The 21,867-nt window shown below is 36.4% G+C and overlaps 1 protein-coding gene across 7 annotated transcripts in view; it reads left to right on the top strand.

The window, feature by feature from the left end:
* Positions 1-21,867, top strand: part of NEK9 (NIMA related kinase 9) — a 40,863-nt gene that overhangs the window by 4,580 nt on the left and 14,416 nt on the right. For all 7 annotated transcript variants that reach the window (XR_014490774.1, XR_014490775.1, XR_014490776.1 and 4 more), the window contains exons 2-18: positions 1,138-1,315; positions 1,986-2,041; positions 3,477-3,547; positions 6,447-6,552; positions 7,765-7,896; positions 8,293-8,403; positions 10,294-10,358; positions 12,916-12,966; positions 14,566-14,758; positions 16,067-16,211; positions 16,707-16,907; positions 17,108-17,154; positions 17,927-18,082; positions 18,405-18,513; positions 20,560-20,721; positions 21,051-21,221; positions 21,390-21,452. Coding sequence is in view for 3 of the 7 variants with exons in the window: in XM_083349085.1 (XP_083205211.1) it covers positions 1,138-1,315; positions 1,986-2,041; positions 3,477-3,547; positions 6,447-6,552; positions 7,765-7,896; positions 8,293-8,403; positions 10,294-10,358; positions 12,916-12,966; positions 14,566-14,758; positions 16,067-16,211; positions 16,707-16,907; positions 17,108-17,154; positions 17,927-18,082; positions 18,405-18,513; positions 20,560-20,721; positions 21,051-21,221; positions 21,390-21,452 (2,017 nt within the window). In the remaining 4 variants the exon portion in view is untranslated. The remainder of the gene's footprint in view (positions 1-1,137; positions 1,316-1,985; positions 2,042-3,476; positions 3,548-6,446; positions 6,553-7,764; positions 7,897-8,292; positions 8,404-10,293; positions 10,359-12,915; positions 12,967-14,565; positions 14,759-16,066; positions 16,212-16,706; positions 16,908-17,107; positions 17,155-17,926; positions 18,083-18,404; positions 18,514-20,559; positions 20,722-21,050; positions 21,222-21,389; positions 21,453-21,867) is intronic.

The following is a 21,867-nucleotide window of genomic DNA, read 5'->3' on the forward strand; positions in this document are numbered from 1 at the left end:
TCCATTAGCATAATCTTGTTTCTAACTTTGCTTTTAGAAAACTAAAGAAGTGGGCAATTGAAAATAAAATATTGAAGATGTAGAAAGTTGCTTTCTTTCCAGCAGTTTCCTTTCCATGACAAAAAAACAACACGATAGAAGAGAAAAAACTGTAGTGCTACATTATATTTTAGCAAAGTTCAGGGCTAAACTACAAAGCAACCCTAACATTAAGAAAGGCATTTTAAATAAGATTATTAAAGAATCTGCATGATAAAGGCAGATAAATTCTGATCTGAGTAAAGAGAGTGGACTCTGATAAATTTGGGCTATGTGGATGTGTCTACCAAGATACTCTCTTTGGTATTCTGAGAAAAAGGGTGTATAGGGTAGATTCAGTTAATTAAATATGTGTGAAGGTGAAAATATTTTTTACAGTCTGTGATTTCAACTCAGACAGTTCCAGGCAGGTCTTTGATTTCTATCTTTCATAACGCAGTTGCAGTCTACTCATTATTTAACATCATTAACAACTATATTTTCTAAGAGTGGATGATTTTGGAATGCCACACCTAAAATCAGGGCTTTTTTTTCTCATAGAACGCTCAGAACGGAGTTCCGACACCTTTTTTGGATGGAACCTTGTAGGGTAGGCAAGGCGGGTTGTATGACATATGTGAGTTCCGGCACCTTTTTCTTTTACAAAAAAGCACTGCCTAAAATAATGGTATTTTTTAATCGTTCATTAAAAAGAAGTTGAAAATCCTTGACATAGCTTCGGTGGCTACCAGAATTAATAACTTGACTGAATAAAATGACTTAGAATCTTATCACAAGAATTTGATATTGATACCAAATAGCGATACTTCTTACCAAATAGGTTTTTCTTACTGCATAAAGCAAGGCTGGAGTAACACATAACTCTTGCTCCCTCACCATCTTGTTATGTACTATAGAATGATTATATGCCTCCTGAAAAGCTGACAAAAATCAATTATTACTGAAAGGGGAAAAAAGGTTCTTGGCATCAGAAATAAGGAATGGCCATTTGAATCCCATACTTAACTTTTGGATGACTTAAGAAATAAATGCTATTTTTAAGATGTTTGCAAATTATCTGGAGTATACATTTAACTGAGCAGGATTTTTAAATTGCAGGACGATTCACTTGTAGTGTGGAAGGAAGTGGATCTTACCAGATTGTCAGAAAAAGAGCGGCGTGATGCTTTGAATGAGATCGTTATTCTTGCTCTGTTGCAACATGATAATATCATTGCTTATTACAATCATTTCATGGATAATAACACTTTGCTGATTGAACTGGAGTATTGTAATGGTGAGAACAATGTTTTATAAAAGGCAAACTCATCTTCCATCTTGAGTTCTGCAAGGAGAAATGGAACAGAGAATCTGTACTTTATTTATAAATTTTTGCTATGGGTAGACTGACAAGTACAAACCAGATTTACTTTGCAGGACTGCCCTTTATATTTCAGAGATATATACTCTGTAGTTGCTGAATAAGAGACACTGAGGATCAGAACTACTTGAAGGAAAGATGGGATACTAAATATACAGCCAATTTGAGGAGATTTGCAAAATAAACAGAGTAAAGAAAATTAAAAGTACAATGACAAATAGTCTTTTTATTTTAAGCCATGCATGGTGCTCTCTTCTGCCATGTTAAATATTTTTGATCACATTTTTCTTTCCTTGCAAAACTCTGTAGTCTTACTTTCTAATTAATTTTGCAAATTATTAACATCAAAGGAATCATTATTGATTTAAATTTAAATTTCATTATTTTCCCAAGTTTATTGTAACTTCATTTGCAACATCTTTTGAGGTTTGGATTAAAGCTGGAGATAGCAGCAAAGAATAGAGCAGAAATGAGAATCCCCTTTTGCATAGAAAAAATTAGGAAAAATTAACATCCCCTGAAGGATTTTTAATACACAGAGAATGTGTGAAATTTGAAACTCAGTATTTTTATTTCTTACTTACAGGTGGAAACCTCTATGATAAGATCCTACGACAAAAAGACGCATTGTTTGAAGAAGAGGTAATGAAAACGTTGAGAGGCAAGGGCAGTCTGCTTCTCTTGTATTCACTTGATTGGCCTTGAATTTGGTTTTAAATTGTCTTCCTCAACCAAATTACCTCCAGGCATGCTGAACTATAGATCTCATAATTTCCAGCCAGTATAGAAATTATGGAAACTATAGTCCAACACTTTAAGAAGGGTTCAGCAGACTGTATAGAGGCAGGGAGCAAATAATCTCTATAATAAAAAAGTTAACCCAAACATTATCAAAATTTATGAGTTTTGTGCATACTGATATCTTGTGTCTACTTGTGTAGAAATGCTGCATTCATAGGAGTTTTGGGGGAAAGTCTATATTGAGGTCTTGTGAGATTTGATAATCTTAGGGAATTAAAAAAAATAATTTAGGGACTCTGCAAATGTCATCAAGCGGCTTGTGAGTATATCATGCATGTATTGTTGTGTCACCCTGCAGCAACTGTTGTAGAGTAAGCAAGTTATGTAGCGAAATCTGATTATATGGAGGGCACCTTGCCTATGGTATTGCCTTGTACTATATGACCTGTAGGAATGTATGCATAACAAGGATATTTGTATTATGTGCGTTTAAAATACTTGTGTAATACCAGTGCTATAGACCCCACACTTGATATGGCTTCCTAAGGGATTTATGAGTCTGCTTGATTACTGTAATGTGACTATAGCCTAACAGCTCTCATAAAGAATTTATCTGTTACTACCACAACTCTCAGAATATTTTTTTCTACATTTCATATTTAAAAGAATGATTTTTTTTTGCATTCCCAAAACTAATTACTAAGCAGAAATATTTCATGCATTCGTTTTTATATAGTCAGTTGTTAGGCTATTATATCAGTTTATAGTGTGATTACATATATGTTCACTGTGTCCAGTGAGGCATATTTTCTGTTTCAAAATATGTTTTGAATTGCAACTTTAGCACTTTAAAGCCATCTTATTTTTAAAAAGCCATTTTATTAAAATAAGAGGTTCTTAGTCTTCATAATAAAGACGCAAACTATATTCAATGGTTGTCCAATATTTTACATATCTGTAAAAGAGAAACAGTGAAAGAATACAGATATTCTGTATAAAGAAATGTTTAATGTATAGTGTTGTGGTGTGATAGCTGAAACATTGAATTAAGGAGTTAAAGACCACTGTTATTTTTTTTTTACAACAGCTTGAAACCTCAGCTCACACTTTTAGTTATTTTTGTTATTAAGCTATAAATTCCTTTTATCATCTATTCTCCATTTGGAAACTGTATAAACTAATAATTTCAGAAAGGTAACTTTGTAGAAAAGTGCTCAGTATTGAGTTGTTCTTAAATGATAGTCCACTTTCTAAAGAAAGGTTCAGAATATTTCCTGTGTTTGTCTCCTAAGAAACAGTCTCATTTTTTCTATGTGAACTTTTGGTTTTTTTGCAGATGGTAGTGTGGTACCTCTTTCAAATTGCATCAGCAGTGAGCTGTATCCACAGAGAAGGAATTCTTCACAGGTACTTTAACTTAGGTCCAAAAGACAAAAATTCTGAATGTTGACTGACAAATTTCTCCTAAAGGAAAGACAGATAAACATTACTATACAGTTAAATAAAAGTTCCTCAGATTGCAAATATATAATACATGAAAGGCCATATTCTCCAGCACAAAGCATCTGACAAGCATTTTCATAATATTAACTGAATTACAACCTATAGTTTCCATATACATAAAAGGTAATGGATACAATGGAGGTTCAAGTAGGCTTAGATTCCTGTTCTGCAGTGAAGCTCATTGAATGAGTTTGAGCCAATCATCTTTGCTTCAATATCATCACAAGGCTGTTGTGAGGGTAAAATGGATTGGGAAGAAACCATACCTTGAGCTTCTTGTAGAAAAAGCATCATATAAATGAAATTCATAAATATTATAACTGTGAAGTATCCCAGGAGCAAAATACTTAGACTGGTATGTTATTTCCTGTAATAATTGTTTGACATTTTATAATTTTGCTTCATATTAACTTTTTAACCACTGGACCAGAATATTATTCACCAATGATAAATTGTCCCAGGTTCTGCCAACCTAGCAGTTCTAAAGCATGTAAAAATGCAAGTAGAAAAATAGGGACCACTATGGTGGGAAGGTAACAGCGTTCTGTGCGCCTTTGGCGTCTAGTCATGCCGGCCACATGACCACGGAGATGTCCTCGGACAAGCGCTGGCTCTTCGGCTTTGAAACGGAGATGAGCACCGGCCCCTAGAGTCGGAAACGATTAGCATGCATGTGCAGGGGAACCTTTACCTTTACCTTTTTAATCTTTATCTTAAAGGCCTTCTGCAGAAGGACTCTGTTCTGAGATTAAGCATTTGCTGTACTACATCTTTTGATCATCATTTATCTTCATTGGCCCCTGTGTCTTTTTATACATCTTTTAATGCCTTTAACTGCTTGGCATTTTTCATCATTAAGAATGATAATACATTAATAATAAACGTGTGAGTTATGTGGATGAAAAAATTTTGTGATCACAAAAATTGCTAATAAGGTTCATATTTTGTAATCTCATATTAATCAGAACTAGACATATATACTATATATTCATATTGTATTACATAATTATTTTGTTACTATTTAAATTTATTTGCTTAATAAAGAGTGAAATTAACCATAAAGTACTATATGCAATCCCTATTTTTAAAATGATACTCCAGTTGGGATTCTTGGTGACGAAATGACTGTTCAGATATAACAGAGAAGCAAGTGTCTCTGAGTGTAGTGTAATTGACACAGAGTGAGTAGTTTTCTAAGCTTGTAATTTTTTTGGCACTATAGAAAGTTGAGTATTCATTTTTGTTGTCCTCTTGTTTTTAAACCATTGATATGTAATTCAAAGGCATGTAAAGAGCCAAAAAATATCCTACAGAACAAAATTAATACATACAACAATTCTCTTGAAAAAGAAAGTTTCAATATCACATCATAAAAACTAAAATTTGATAGAGTCAGCTAACTGTTGGAAATCTGGTGCTCAAAAAGGATTTCCAACAGTTAACTGAAGCTGTCATATTCTTCCTGAAAAGACACATAGGTGTTAAAAGGAAATAGCTGGCTTAGATAATCTCAGCTGATTGTCATGGTTCTGACAGATGAAACTCTTCAAAAGAACTTTGAGGCATTGTTTACCTTAAAGAATCTTTTATTCAAGCAACAAAGTATCGGCACTACATAGTTGAAACCAGGAACTAAATTCCCCTCCCCTGGATACAAAGTAACAAAGTGCAATTACCTTCTCCAATAAACAGTCATAAACACATTCTCCAGTTAGCTTGAAGCACGGGCTTTCTCCCCAGCTCTCCAGCCCGCCAAACACTATCAGCTCTGTGTCCAATGTCCTTGGGTTCCCACAACTAAGTTTTTATTGTTATGACTAGCTGGACTCTCATCCCTATTCCCCCTCCCAGCAGCAACTAATTCTAAAAGCAATAGAGAAAATGGCTGCATTTCCATCTGTTGTCAAAGCAAGAACATCCGATGTTAGCAGTGTTGACACTGATCTTGAAAGTTGTAGGACAGGGGTATCAAACTGCTGGCCCGCGAGCTGGTTGCATCATGTGGAGGCCATGCCCACCCCAGCTCCAGGAATGCAAAAAAAGTCATGATACATCAGGTGACCCGGCGAGTTTGACACCCGTGAGCTAAGAGGATCAGATCTGATTAATTCTTGGATGGAAACCACTAGGCAATCGCAAGGTTAATCTGGGAAGAAGACAATACTACTAATAATAATTGTCATTATTATTTAGTAAATGTATGTCCTGCTGTCTCCCAACATTCCTGGGCAGCTAATAGCAAAACAATAGCAAATGCATATCTAATCAGCAGTTATAACGCTTAGTTTGAGGGAATATTTAACTTTAGATTCAAAATAACACTTTTTAAAATTAGTCATAATTTTCTATGGAGATGCCAGGGTTATCTTTTAGACATGTGCTTTGTAAATAACAACATTTTTCAACTTTATGTATAAACCCCAAACATTTACCTTATCTATTTTTGCTCTGAAAAAAAAACCTGCTTTATTATCTAATTCTATCTAGTCCCATTGAGTTCTATGGAAATCACTCAGAAAGAAGAATATAGGACTACTTCCTCATTGCATTTCAACTTAAAATTATTCTAGTATCTACTTTAAACATACATTTTACTGAGAATACTAGATTAGCCTGCTTTAAAAGTAAAAAATAATACTGGCTTATATCACATTAATTTAAGACCCCTGTAATAAAAATTTAAAATTGTACATACGAAGGAGGGATTAATGCCTTCAGAATATTAACAAAGGGAATATGTTAATTTTTTAAACATTCTGTGTCTGCTTATATAAAGAGTTATATCTAAATGTTTCTTTCCTAGAGATATAAAGACCTTGAATATCTTCCTCACCAAAGCAAATCTCATAAAACTGGGGGACTATGGACTAGCAAAAAAACTGAACTCTGAGTATTCCATGGCTGAAACTGTAAGTGGCTGCAGGACGAAGATGATGATGATGATGATGATGATACAGCTGTTTGGGACTTTATGCACTTCAAATAATTTGGACTGTTTATTTCTTACTTTTTCCTCTTCTGAATTATTTCTAACAGAATCTAAATTTGCAATTAAGATATTTGAATTCATTGAATTCACATCTAGATGCTTTTTAGTAGATATATATGGCTGCTCTCCTCCCTGTAGGCCTTTAGGAAGGCATTTAAGGCCTGGCTCTTTCCCTAGGCATTTAGGTAAGGATCAGCAGAGTCCCCATTGAATGAATTATATGAGTTATATCTGGGAATTCTAGTCACTATATTATTATATTGTTCTTAATGCTTTGTGCTATTTCCCCTCTGTTTTGTGTTTGTTGTTGATAACCTTTGTATGCTGTTTAGAGTTACGTTGTTTGAGTTGGGTAGCCGCATAAATGCTCTAAATCAGGGGTGTCAAACTCAATTTCACTGAGAGCCGCATCAGCATTGCGGTTGCCCTCAAGGGGCCGGGTGGGTGTGGCCAGTGTGGGTGTGGCCTACTGGGTGGGCGTGGCTAGAGTGCGTATGGCCTACTGGGTGGGCGTGGCCAGCTCTACATCGTTGGCATCAAGGGTGCCTATGGGGGCCTGGGCAGGAGTGGGACAGATCTGAGGGTCTCTGGCAGAAGGAGGGTCTCTGGGCCAGGGCCAAGGCAGTGGGGGCCGTTCCCTCACTGTTTCCAGGATGGCTTCGCGGGCCGCATGAAACCATTTCGCGGGCCGGATCTGGCCCCCGGGCCTTGTGTTTGACATGTCTGCTCTAAATAAATACATATTCCCATGATTTGGTTTGAAACAAATAAACTGATCAAATGATACATCTAATGAAAGAATATTTATGTTGGCATTGGCAAATCTTTTTCTCTTTGTCCTGTTTGTTTAGTATAATTGTAGAATTGTTTGATAACTTTTTGTTTTGACTATTTCCTTCAGTCAGTTTGCTCTCTTTTTAATTCAGTCTTTATATTAAGAAAAAGTAGGTAAATAGGACAATATATATGTGATAAGTTTCAATGATTATTTTTCTACAAATATGCTAAAGCAAAGTCTGAGCATTTCGGTGAGGGAAGAGGATAAAAGGACAGCAAATTAGGACTTATTGCATTTTTGTCTACTTGATATGGAGTAACTGACCTAATATCTCTTAATATTTTTGTTTTGTAGTTGGTAGGAACTCCGTACTACATGTCTCCAGAGCTCTGCCAGGGTGTAAAATATAATTTCAAGTCTGACATATGGGCAGTTGGCTGTGTTGCTTTTGAGCTCCTTACATTGAAGAGAACTTTTGATGCAACGGTAAGTCACTCTATGAAACAACTGTGCTCGTAATTAATACTGCATCACCTTTTATATTACATTGTCCTATGATGAGGGATTAAGACTCCAATTTTAGATACTATATGACAGTGAAAGTTCTAGGTAAACTGGATTTCTCATTTAGAGATCCCTTTGCCTTTCTACTGTACTTCTGAAGTTCCTTGCTGTCTTGGAATGCAGGTAAAATTGGAACCTCATCGGGGCCGAGAGAATTAAAAATACAGTTTCATAGACCATCAACTAAGGAAGTTTCTCCTATTCCACTTAGATTGAGCATGGCTGGCTGGGGAATTCTGGGAACTGAGGTACACACAACTTAAAAGTTGCCAAATTTGAGAAACACTAGATTAAGATTATTTCAGTGTTCTTTCTTAGAATCCCTTGAATCTCTGTGTGAAGATTGTGCAAGGAAACCGGGCAATGGAGGTTGATTCTAGCATGTACTCTGTGGATCTCATCCAAATGGTGCATTCCTGCCTTCATCAGGTTGGTGAACTACCTTCATTCTGTGGTGGGTTCTTTGGTTTGAGAGGGAGGGAGAAAGAGCCTTTGAATTTTTTTACCAGCTGTCTGATACTAAAAACTACTTATGAAGCCCACTTGCTTTCTCTAGAGAAGGAAATTAAAGGAACTAATAGCGGCTTTAAAGATCTGTTTTCACTTTTTTAGATTGGATGTTTTACTATTGTTTCCCATTTCCCCCTCTTTGCTTACTACGTTTAAAAACCATACACTACAAAGACAGAAACCGTTTAATGTTTATCTTCCTTTTTTTCTTGCCCCACATTCATTGTTTTTTTAACTACGAAGAAAGCAAAATTATACAATCTTTTCTAGAACTAAAAACGAAATGTACATTCCAACCCCAAAATCATATAAAATCATACTGGTTTTTTATCAATCAATCCCATTATGATTTTTTTCCCTTCATCTTTTAGGCCCACTATTTTTCAGTATGAAAATTATGAAGTAGCCCAGACTCAAGTTTGACCTTGAGGAACTTTTATTTTAAATAGGAGAAAAATGTATTTTAAAAAATATCAGAAGATGATGTTATAAAAGAAATGAATAAAATGAGACTTAAGTTTACTTCACACATAGAAGTTCAATTTCAGTTTAAAGATGCCCTCTTTTTATTTTTAGCTTTCAGATTTTGAACAGGAGTCTGTCTCTGAAGTCATCAAGTATTACGAATTGAGTCAAGTCTGAGGGGCTAGATTTTCTCCACAGATTAGTTGTATATTGTACATTGAGAGACCATAGTCTGCTTTTTTCCCTATAGAGATCTACTTTGGTTTTCTGAGTGAGGGTGGAAGGGAAATTTCTGTGGTAAAACAGCAAAAGGAAAATTGCTACAGTAAATTAGCAAATTATAATGTTTTTATCTTTTCTAGCAGATAAGTCAAATCCTGGGGTTATTCCTCCCCATACACCTTGACAAATCCAGCCCCCTACCTGGTATTGGTGTTAACTTTGAAAGTCAGTATGAAGCCTTGCTGCTCTTGGCAAACTGGTTGGCAAATCTTTTGGAGGAATGGGTTGGAAGGGATTGAAGGAAATTGTAGAAGTTTATATCTCTTTTTCTCTCAGCCGAAAAACAAGTCGCACAGCGCACACTAGTTATAAATTCAGTGAGAGAATAATTTTGGTTTAAATGCTAAAACACTTCATTTAAACACTAAAAAGTTACTATGCATTGTTTGGAAACCTGTAAGAGGAGAGAAAGCACAGCAAAATAGATGTAGCTGGCTCCTTGGTACTGCACTTGGGTTTCCACTTCTGTTGCCATTTAGCTTCATCCCTGGATATTGCTATAACTTAAGCACTGTTAAACTACCTGAGCATTCTGCTCATTTTATGGCCCTTTTGATTTGCTGTGTTTGGGGGAATGGAAAGAGACCACAAAGTTGTATAGGTAGTGCTCGACTTATGACCACAATTGAGCCAAGAATTTATGTTGCTAAGTGAGTTTTGCCCCATTTTATAACCTTTCTTGCCACATTTGATAAGTGAATCACTGCAATTGTTAAATTAGTAACAGGGTTGTTGAGAGAATCTGGCTTCCCCATTGACTTTGCTTGTCAGAAGGTTGCAAAAGGAGATCACATGACCCCGGGACATTGCAACTGTCCTTAATAAGAGCCAGTTGTCAAGCATCTGAATGTAAATCATGTGACCATGGGGATGCTTCATAGGTCATAAGTGTGAAAAATGGTCATAAGTCAGGTTTTTTTAGTGGCATTGTAACTTTGAATAGTCACTAAATAAACTGTTGTAAGTTGAGGACTACCTGTAACTTATTCATTGCCCTAGACTTAAAAAATTGAAAAATGATCCCTTTCCTTAGAGAGTGATCTGTCCACTCACCTCTTTTAGGATCCAGAGAAGAGACCTACTGCTGATGAGATACTTGAGAGTCCATTTATCAAGAAGCGCAGGAGGTAAATGCTTGTGCATATATTAGACATAAACAGGTTGTGTGTATGTGTAAGTGCATGTTAGAAAATATCCTATAAACTTGTGTTGTCTGATCATACTGGTGTTTCATATACGCATAGACTACCTGTTGAGCTAGACTGCTTTTTTGAAGATTAAATGACACTTCTGAGTTGTTTGCGGTACAGAGTTAAAAATAAGAATATCAAAAGCATAGCTTATTTAACTTGGAAACTGAGCTATACAAATTTTCTTTTCTTTCAGTTTTACCTGGCTTATCCCAGGCTTCTATTTTAATGTATAAAATATATTGGATTATATTTAGAGAAATAAATACATGCTAAAAAAAGTAGTAGAACAACATCCTCTGATTAGTTTTTGTTTATAAAATTATTTATAATAGTAAAAATCAGGACAAGTAATGCTTTCCTAATACATTTCATTAAAAGGCATAAGCCTTTATTTAAGCTTATGCAAATCTCAAAAGCCTATGCCTTTAAACAGAATTTGCTACTTGGAAAGCGTGCTATCAGATTCCTTCTGATTTTTGCCAACATAGATTAACACTGTTGTCTTCTTACAACAGGGGTGTCAAACTGCCGGCCCGCAGGCCGTTTGCATCATATGTAGGCTGCACCCACCCCGGCTCCAGCAATGCAAAAAAAGTTGTGATACGTCGTGACACGTCACGTGACACGTCACGTGACGAGTTTGACACCCGTGTCTTACAATGTTGATAATAATCAGTTCAGTATTCATGATAGCGGTTTTCTAATGTACACTCAAGTTCTGGAGTAGTCAGAGATTGTTAAAATATTGAAATAAGCTTAATTATTGGTTTCAGTTATCATGTAGCAAATGCAGTTTGGACTTTCACAACAAAGTAAGAAGGGATATTCTCATATATTCATAGGAGATACTATAATATTAACGGAGGATAGGAATTCTATTGGATAGTGTAAATATCTAAGCTTTGTGTAGAGGAGGCTTAACTTGCTAGAGGGATTAGATCATTAGAGTAGTCAAAGATACCCCTTTGCAATCCACTGCTGTCAAAAAGGATCCATTAGTTGGAGTGCTTATTCAGTGAAGGCATTTGTTGTACCTGCAGTGCAGCTATGCAGATGGCTGATGAGGTGCATACCAATACCAGGTGACCTAGATCTTGAAATAAAGGCTAGCACAGTTGCTTTGGATCTCTTAAATCCAAATTTCCCCCAGCCCCTATAAGTCCTTCCCATTCCTCGCCCCAATTATCAGAATCCTTACCTATGCTACTTGACATGATGTAGAAATTTTTTTCCCAAACAGAGTAACACTCTTTCATTGTTTAGAATAGGGGAACAGAATAGGAAAACATTTCTTAAACTTTCTGCCCATGGATCAGCATTAATTTATTTATTAGTTAAAGATGGTCAATAACATGTAATACAGTAGAACTTTTTAGATTACTGCATTGTCTATTTTATTTCATTTGGGGGGAAAATCAAAGCATATGAAGTATAAAATATTAACTAATTTGTCAGGAAAAATTTTGATCTAACATCCTTACAGCCTTATTTGTACTATGCTTCTGGGATAGTTTTATGACCTAATCTTCAGGATTGGATTTTTGTTTCTGGTTTTTTTCATGTTCCAGGCCCTATATACTAGATTCACTTGTTTGTATTTCCCTGCCTCTAGGTGTAGAAATTCAATATTGGACTCCAAATTAAACTAACAAACTCTTAAGTTTGGTCTTAACTTAGTGGTCTTAAGTTTAATGCCTCTAGAAATATAATATATCCCTTCCAGGAATATATTACGGTTTTTTTTTTAATTTGAATTTTTATACCGCCCTTCTCCCGAAGGACTCAGGGCGGTGAACAGGGTATATAAATAGAAATACAAAAGTTAAAAAAGAATTAAATTATTGCTCAAATTAAAACAATCAAAGTATAAAAACATTAAAACCCTAACATTCCCCCATCAGGCCAGGCCAGCTTGTTCGAATGGATGGGTCTTTAACCCGCGCCGGAAGGAGTGAAGATCCGGTGCCATCCGGACCTCAACCGGCGGTTGGTTCCATAAAGCCGGGGCACCCACAGAGAAGGCCCTCTAGAGGGAACACTTTTCCAGAAGAGGGTTTTTTTAATGCATGACAGTTTTTGTCAATTACCGGTACTTCTTTTCCCTACAGCTCTCAAGGAATAAAGGATCCCCCCAATCCTTGGGAGCAGATTTTTGGGAACATAGGGGCTGAGGAGAATGGCAGATTTACTTCCCCCATTTCCTGTTTGTGAGAGCCCCCAATTTACATAGTTAATAACACAACACTGAAGCATGTCCATTGTTTATACAGGCTATATTAATCAATGCATGTTATATTTCAAGCATTGAGTAACTGTTTATTATGTAGAAATTTCAATATTTACTGCAGACAAAGTTCCTTATATTTCATTGCTGAAATAGCTTGCAGTACAATTTTATGAAAGGTTATTTGGAGTGTCACATATCATATAATGATTCCTGTTGAAAAAGCTGTATTGATGCACAATTCTTACTGTTTATTCTTCCTGGCAGGGATATGGAGGAAAAGGTTGCACTTCTTAATGGCCCAAACAAACGCCCAAGGTAAAGGAATATGTGTCGAAAATTAGAACAGAAGAAAATAGTTGCTCTCTGAAAGTATCTTAGCATGGCAAAACACAAAAGTATTAAAACAGCTGTATTCTTTGGAAGGCTCCCTCCGCTGCTCCAAAGACTATCCTAAGTTTTCGGTGTGTGCATGTGTTTATACAATGAAAGGGGACAATCTAGAGATAATACAGTACAGTGGTAGGTATCTGAAGAGGTCTTGCATGGTAGGTAGGCAAAACTGATGCATCTATCCTCTCTGCCGCCTCCTTTTCGTGGCCTCTGCACTAGCCAGCATCATACTTGTCCTTACCTCTCTTAGCTGTTCCCATGCTTGAATTCCATTGCTGTATCTTCAATTCAAGTGCAGCATAACTCAAACAGTCAGCTGTATTTTCTTCCAAGCTTCCCATGGTCTTTTTAAATTTCCTCTTAGCTATTGCCATCAAAAAGCCTTGGTGGAGCAGTGGGCTAATGCCTCCTTAAGTAACACTAGCTGCCTGCAATTAGTGCAGGTTCGCATCCCACCAGGCTGAAGGTTGACTCAGCCTTCCATCCTTCCGAGGTAGGTAAAATGAGGACCCAGATTTTTGGGGGCAATTAAGCTGACTTTGTAATAATGCCGCTTGGGGTGTGTGTGAAAGCCCTAATAAGCAGGCATATACATAGAATGAAGGCTACTGCTAAGCTTGTAAGCCACCCTGAGTCTTCGGAGAAGGGCGGGATATAAATGGAATTAAAATTAAATAAAATAAAATAAATAAAATATTGCCATCAGGAATGGTGTAATCCAACCAGCTGTCTGTCCTATTTTCCTGGCACCTTTCTATCCCTTTCAGTGCCACTACCAATGGCTTTGCCTTTCCTCCATTGTCTCCCATCCTGGAATAATTATGCCCAGGTGTGTGTGTGTGTGTGTGTGTGTGTGTGTGTATTGGAGGTCCAGGTGCTTTGGTTTGAGCACAGACCACAAGCACGTGTTTTCATCCAAGTGTAGATCACCTGAAACTGACTGTTTCTGACTTTTGCATAACCTTTCTTGGTAGATGATTACTTTAAAACAATACTATCTTTAAGACATATTCATTGTAAAATATACAAGTGCTGAACTATGATATCTTATATTTTAATTTTACTTGTGTTGTTAACCATGCCCATCATTTACTTTAGAGTTCCATTTGCATTACACGAATCCCTATTTATAAATTTTGCTGTATTACCGAACAATTTACATATACAGCTAAAAATGCCAGTGGTTTAATTTGTCAGTGTATTTGTACACCTTCTCATAAGTTTATTCATGTCACTGCCTCTAAAAATTCAAAAGTTGTATTTATGTGCCTTCAAATTGATTTCTGATTTTCATTTGTCTTACAACATGCTGCTTTCTTCCATGTTTCCATGCTGTCTGTCTAGCCTCTGAATCTAAAGCATGCCAGTGTATATTTACAAATATGGAAAACTCTTAGCACTTATATGAAGTGTTTTTGCATGGAATCTGGAAATTAAATTTTTCCCATCTATCTTCTCTTTAGAGGCTTAGAAAAGCAGCTCATGGTAAACAGTGTATCCATACAGATCTCTTGTGATTTACAGAACAAGTACTATGAATGAAGCACCTATTGCAGTGGTGACTTCACGCACTAGTGAAGTATATGTATGGGGAGGTGGAAAGTCCACCCCTCAGAAGCTGGATGTTATTAAAAATGGCTGCAGTGCCCGACAGGTCTGTGCAGGAAACACTCACTTTGCAGTGGTAACTGTGGAGAAAGAGCTCTATACTTGGGTGGTAAGTGTCAAAAGAATTTGGGAAGTTTGGGGGAGAATTCTCCAAAACATTATTATTTGGCATCTGCCATCAATGAAGGGATCAAGTGCTACTAGGAATTTGCATCTTGTACTGCAAGGAGGTCATCATGACAGATCACATTGGCCTCTCCAATTGAGCATGTATATTCATTTATGTCCCAAATATATGAGGCTCCAGCTGCCTCCAAGTGGAACTGCAAACTAAACAAATAGCCTTTTGCCTAGCTTATCAGCTGGAAGGAATTAAGTGTTCCTAGAGATTAATATTTTATTTATTTTACAGTTATTGATATGCCACCTATTTGAGGCAGCTGTAGGTGGCTTAGTAAGCGTATACTTATTAAGTCATAAGCATCATTATAATCCCAGAATGATAACTCTTGCTATCTTCATTTAAATTTTTCTTAACCAAATGTCCTACAAAAGAAGACTGCTTTGACCAACTTACCTAAGACTAAAAGAACGTGTGTGTGTGTGTGTGTGTGTGCAATTCTACCTCATGGGGCAAGCTGTTCCATGGGGAGGATCTGCCACTAATCTCCCAATCTCATCTGTCTCATAGGTGGATAGCCATAGCATCTTTGTAGCTACACTATGTAGGATGGACTGATTGTATCTGGAGAAGACTATACAGAAGTGCTAATGGTCAAATCTGTAGAGGGCTCTCAGTTCCAACCAGCACTTGAACTCAGGCAGAACGTACCTCATGCAAAATAGATATTAAAATAATTCTGGCAATAATATTCAGCCATTATGAGTACTGTAGTAGCTTTATCCTGGAGAAACATACATACGATGTATGTGAAGACAGTACAAAATGGAATTTAACTCATATTAAATATCTATGTTAAGGAAGGGATTTTTCCGTGTGAATTCCCAGTTTAATGTTCTATGTTTTGACATACTGTATGCTACATCACTGTTGATATCTGATACCATTACATAAGCAGACAATTCACATGTGTATTGTTACTCCATCTATGGGTACCTAAGTGGTATTCCCTCATTCAATGAGTTTGCCTCCTATAAGGTATGATCCAAAGATCAAGAGTTTTTCTCTTTCTTCACTTCCCATATCTTCCAAAAAGCATTCCATAGGACACCTACCCAAAAAAATCCCTATAATTATTATTTAGATGCTGAAGGAAAAATAGGCCACGTCATCCTGTGGAAACACATAGAGGTCTCTCTGGTTCCTAAATAGTCTATATTATTTATTTTAGCTTCTTTTCATTAACAACATTCCTTGGCTCTTAGACCACTTTATCAAATGTATTTTTTTTAATAGAACATGCAGGGAGGCACTAAACTGCATGGCCAACTGGGACATGGAGATAAAGCTTCCTATCGACAGCCTAAACATGTGGAAAAATTGCAGGGCAAAGCTATCCGTCAAGTATCATGTGGTGATGACTTTACAATCTGCATTACAGGTGAGAGACACAGGAAACATGGCAGCCCTTCAAATGTATCAAAAATGTCATGGAAGAATTGAAAAAGTATATTAACTAAAAGAGAAACTACCCAAAATACAAGATGTAATACTCAGGTATTGGTAAATCTGGAAGGTAGACAAACTTGCAGCTGCTGGAATTAGGACAGCTTCCAAAAGCCAACTTATATTTGTTTTTGTTCTTTGAAATGCCAGTGCGTTGGCCTTTATATTACATTTTGTGATTGAGTGTATACAATTGTTAAAATGAAACAGAAGCAAAGATTAAAAATACATAGATTATAAATGTCAGTATTTATGTATATAATTCAAATGTGTTGTGTCTGTAGGATACTGTAGTAGATTAAGCCATATTGGACCTGGCTCAAGTAATTAGACTGCACTGTAGTAAAATTCTCCCTGTATTAAAGAGGAAGATAACCATTGTATTTTTATGTACATCCTCTGTATTCACGTATCCCTTGTTTTCATGCAGATGAAGGTCAAGCCTTTGCTTTTGGTTCAGATTACTATGGCTGCATTGGCATTGACAAAGCTTTTGGGTCTGAGGTCCTGGAGCCCCGGCAGATCAATTTTTTTCTCAGCAATCCAGTGGAACAAGTTTCCTGTGGAGATAATCATGTGGCAGTGCTGACACGAAATCATGAGGTCTACACATGGGGCTGTGGAGAATATGGTAGGTTACTCTACACACAGTCTTTAATCTTTGACAAAGATTAATGACTGATAGTAGTAAATTTCCTTGGAGCACTATCATGATAGACCAGACTAAATGAGGATTTGTACTTCTGGAAAGGTAGATGGTTGATGGACAGCTTTCTTTGAATCTGAACATTATTACCTGTACTCATCATTATTGTTTCTCCCCAAATATAGGCCGCTTGGGTTTGGATTCAGAAGAGGATCACTCCATCCCACAAAAGGTAAAACTAATTGAATTTAACTGTATTTCCTGCGTTTCTAGAATAATTCAGTCTTGAGACATTTTCTTTCCTATTCAGCAGTTGTTTAACAAATGTTCATAGTTATAATGTCCCCCCCCCCAAAAAAGCTATTTAATGGCTTGTTTTCAGAATTATGATGGCCATATACATATACACTTTGCAGGCACATGATCACATTTGGGCACTTGGTAGCCGGCTCACCTTTATGGTCATTTGCAAAGTCCCCCAGGTCACTTGACTGTGATTTTTTTTTACTTTTTTTGACAGTTTCCAGTGTTAACTTTAATTTCTGGCAAAAATGTCCATTGGGGAAAATTGACTTGCTTAATGCCTACAGTTTGCTTAATGCCTGTGGCATTCACTTATTGACTGCTGCAAAAAATCTGGACCAGTCATGTGAAGCCTCAGCCTACAACTGCAACAACTTATGACTGTAACTCTGGGCTCAATTATAGTCGTAAGTTGAGGACTAACTGTATAATTGTTTTGTTTCAAATGGCTGCCTTTATTTTGTGAATCCTCATTGTATTCTGAATAGTGACTTTTTGTCACTAAAGCTTTTTTTCTCTCATGTAGTAAACTAGAAGGGATTTGATTCTTTTCACAACTATTGTTTTCCCACTCCAGATGTCAAGAAATGCCAGGGATTGAAACTAGGATCTTATATATACAAAATCCAAGTCTCTGTTGGTTGGGACTCTGCAGCAACTGTGCTTAGTTGTTGAGGTATCTTAACGTATTTCTTTTTTAGGTAGAAATTCAAAAGGCTTCCAATATTGTCTCAGTCCAGTGTGGCAGTGATGGAACCTTTCTGCTCACACAAGCTGGCAAGGTGTTGGCCTGTGGTCTGAATGAATTCAACAAGCTAGGTCTGAACCAATGCACATCAGGGATCATTAATCATGATGTGAGTGGCACTGTATGAAAATAGGGAAATAACGTTTTCATGACACATGCTCATAAATATAATTTTAAAATTCATAACAAATCTGTTGTTAACAGATTAAAAGGAACCGGGGGGAGGGGGGAACAAATGAATACGGTTTACAATTTCTAAAATAATTTTATGCATGTTTGGAAAGCCTATACAAGAACCAATAAATACTGCTTTATTTACAAAGAGTCTTATATTAAGACATTCTCAAGCTTTGCATGCATTGTTCTTGATTAAAGTGTAAGCAAGTACAGAATCATGGCATTGGTTTTATAAAATTGATGTCTTCTCATAGGCTTATCAAGAAATCCCATATGCTACAACTTTTACTTTGGCCAAGAAACTCTCTTTCTACAAGATTCGCACTATTGCTCCAGGAAAGACACATACTGCTGCCATCGACGGTAATATCAAATTATTATTTTGTGATGTAGTTTTATTTCTAGATAATGGTAAACTAACCTACAACTTCAGTAAGTGACAGTAGATTAATCTCAGCACTATCAGTTTTTGGTTATTACTCACTTGTATAAGTGACAGCCTGGGAATCTTAAAGCTATTAACTAAACTGGAAAGTTATAGAATTAAACCTGTCTCCAGAAGCGGTGAGTGCTCCAACACTGGAAGTTTTTAAGAAGAGACTGGACAGCCATTTGCCTGAAATGGTATAAGGTTTCCTGCCTGAGCAGGGGGTTGGACTAGATGACCTCCAAGGTCCCTTCTAACTACTACTACTACTACTACTACTTCTTCTTCTTCTTCTTCTTCTTCTTCTTATTATTATTATTATTATTATTATTATTATTATTATTATTATTATTATTATTCAAAACATTGGAAGAAGGTAATGCAAACAACCCCAGTAGCATTGACAGGTGGCTGCACTGATGCAGTCACTAGGAGTTATAGAGTGATAGCACTTAAAGATTAGAAAGGACCTTAGAGATCATGTAGTCCAATCCTCTGCTCAATTCAGGAAGCCTCTAGTACAGGGGTGTCAAACTGCTGGTCCGCGGGCCAGCCACGTCATGTGGAAGCCTTGCCCAACCCCATTGCCAGCAATGGCAAAACTGTCCCGATACATTGCGCAACATCACATGACATTGCAAGTTTGACATGTCTGCTCTAGTATCTCTGAAAGATGGCCATCTAATTTCTCTTTAAATACTTCCACCAAAGGAGAATCCATTACTTTCCAAGGCAATCTGCTCTATTAAACATCCTGTAGCAACATTTTCCAGATGCCTAATTAAAATTTAATTCTTTGTAATTTAAACTCTTTTTTCCTGTTTTCTTTTCTGAATTAACATGAACAGTTCACTCCTATCTTCTACAGAAATGCTTTTTAGATACTTAAGATAGCTGTTATGTTTTTCTGCAGTTCTCTTTTAACCAAGCTTACCTACTGTATATTTATTTGCCTTTTTAACTATCAACCTCTATCTGAAAGACAAAATTACAATTATTGCACATTTTAACTAATAATACATATTAAATCTGTTAAATTAGCCCCATAAGCTATTTCACACCATTGCAGTCAGCAGGGAAAATTAGTTTATTGGGTTAAAAATAAAATCCTGAAGGTTAACTCTAAAATTCCTAGCAGTGGGGAATTAAATGAGACAACCCATGACCCATTGGGTAATAGTTTCAGAGATATTTCCTTACCTATACAAAGAATCAGAATGACTAAGGGCAACAAAGCAGTGGGAGCAGGAACAACTTACAACTTTCTGCCAGCTTGACTGTGGCTGATTGCCCTCCAGCAGCTGATGGTGAATCAGATGAACCCAGCCTCCAGAGAACTAGGACGGAACTGTTCTGTTGAATCTCCGGAAGACAGCACTAAAATTAATTTACATTAAATACACCATTACACCACTTACATGAATAAATGGAAAAGCAAAACATCAATCTGCAGGCTAATTATTATTACAATAATACTCCTGAAATAAATATGTGTTTGTGTGTGTGTGCATGCACATGTGCCATATAGGAATTCTTTGACAAGAAAAATGGAAGTGATTGCACCTCTGTTCTTATCCGAAAGATTTCTGCCTGATCAGGAAAAGAAAGAGACAATCTGAAATTGTATATAACCTTATAACGAAGAGCTAAGGAAATGGTAGAATACCTCAGGATTCTCTCTAGTAAGATTTTCTTCTACTGACCTTGGAGTCTTGTGACTTAATATACCTACACTGTCAATGGACTACAGACATGTATGTTGGTAAAGATATGATGAAATGATGCCTGTTATTATTAGATACGCTTAAGATGAATGAAGCTGTTGTCATACTACCATGGAAAGGTGATCTATAACCTTAGAACAAATAATGATCAAGTGTTCTAAATGATGTCTTGCATTACAGCTCACAACATATTATTTGACAGTGTTTCTCAGCTTTCTGATTTATTAGTTCCTAATGACTTAATTGTTTTTGTTTCAGAGCGGGGTCGTCTGCTTACTTTTGGTTCCAATAAGTGTGGACAGTTAGGTGTTGGGGATTATAAGAAGCACCTGGGCATTAATTTACTAGGAGGGCCCCTTGGGGGAAAACAGGTCATTGGAGTTTCCTGCGGTGATGAGTTCACCATAGCTGCTACTGATGGTAAGTATACGCATTAGTAGGTTGATGTGAATTTCTTTAAACTGAATCTGTAAAGAATCAGAAATGGTTTGCTTAGAGATTATAATAAAAAAAAATCCAAACTGACTGGAAGGCACAAGATATATGCAATATATTACAAGTCAAGAAATACTTTTTTGCTATTAATATATAATTAAGCCTCACAAAACACCATATTTCTATAGGATTCACAGTGGTTTTTTTGGTCATTATTATATTTTTAAATAGAAATAAATATAATCATTTGGGAATCCTTCAAACCTAGAGTGGGATTCTTGACTTTAAGATGATGGAACTTTTTTATTTTCCAGATAACCATATATTTGCATGGGGTAATGGAGGGAATGGCCGTTTAGCAATGACACCAACAGAGAGAGCTCACAGTTCTGATATTTGTACATCGTGGCCTCGACCCATTTTTGGCTCCTTGCATTATGTCCCAGATTTATCTTGCCGTGGATGGCATACCATAATAATTGTTGGTAAGTATAAAAATGCTGGGATTTGAAGGTAGATCATTCATCTTATTCTCTAACTATAAGAAACAACATATCACTTGGATTCACATGTAAGAATGGGTCATATCTATATATAAGTTTCCCATATTCTTTAAATCTTGAGCTGAGAAAATGTTCTTTTTTTTCCTCCAGAAAAAGTTATAAATTCTAAAACCATCCTTCGTTCCAGCAGCAGTGGCCTGTCCATTGGGACTGGTAAGTAATCAGGCTGTTAGTAATACTCTGTTGGAGTAGAAAATATTACAAGAATAATTCAGAAGAATAGCACATCCTCTTCATAAAAATGTATCAAGTTCAATCTTTGGCATAAACACTTGAATAAGTCGCTGCTTTAAAAGTCACTGTTCTCAATGCAAGTCACAATGATCACTATGTAGTTTGTAATGAGTGAAGATATAACTGCTAGACAGATTATAAAGGCTTTACTATGAAGACAGAATTTATTCTGATTAATCACTTTAGCACTTTGTTCTTTGCCTTCATTTCATTCATTGGAGAATAAATAAAGTAATGCAGTTGTATGACCCTTCTTTGTTGACTTGCCTGGTATAATAATATAAATTGATGCTAAAACTATGATCACACTAAGGTGAATTTAAGAAAGTCCAAT

This window comes from Vipera ursinii (assembly GCF_947247035.1).
Source record: "Vipera ursinii genome assembly, chromosome: 1".
NCBI classification, from domain to species: Eukaryota; Metazoa; Chordata; class Lepidosauria; order Squamata; family Viperidae; genus Vipera; species Vipera ursinii.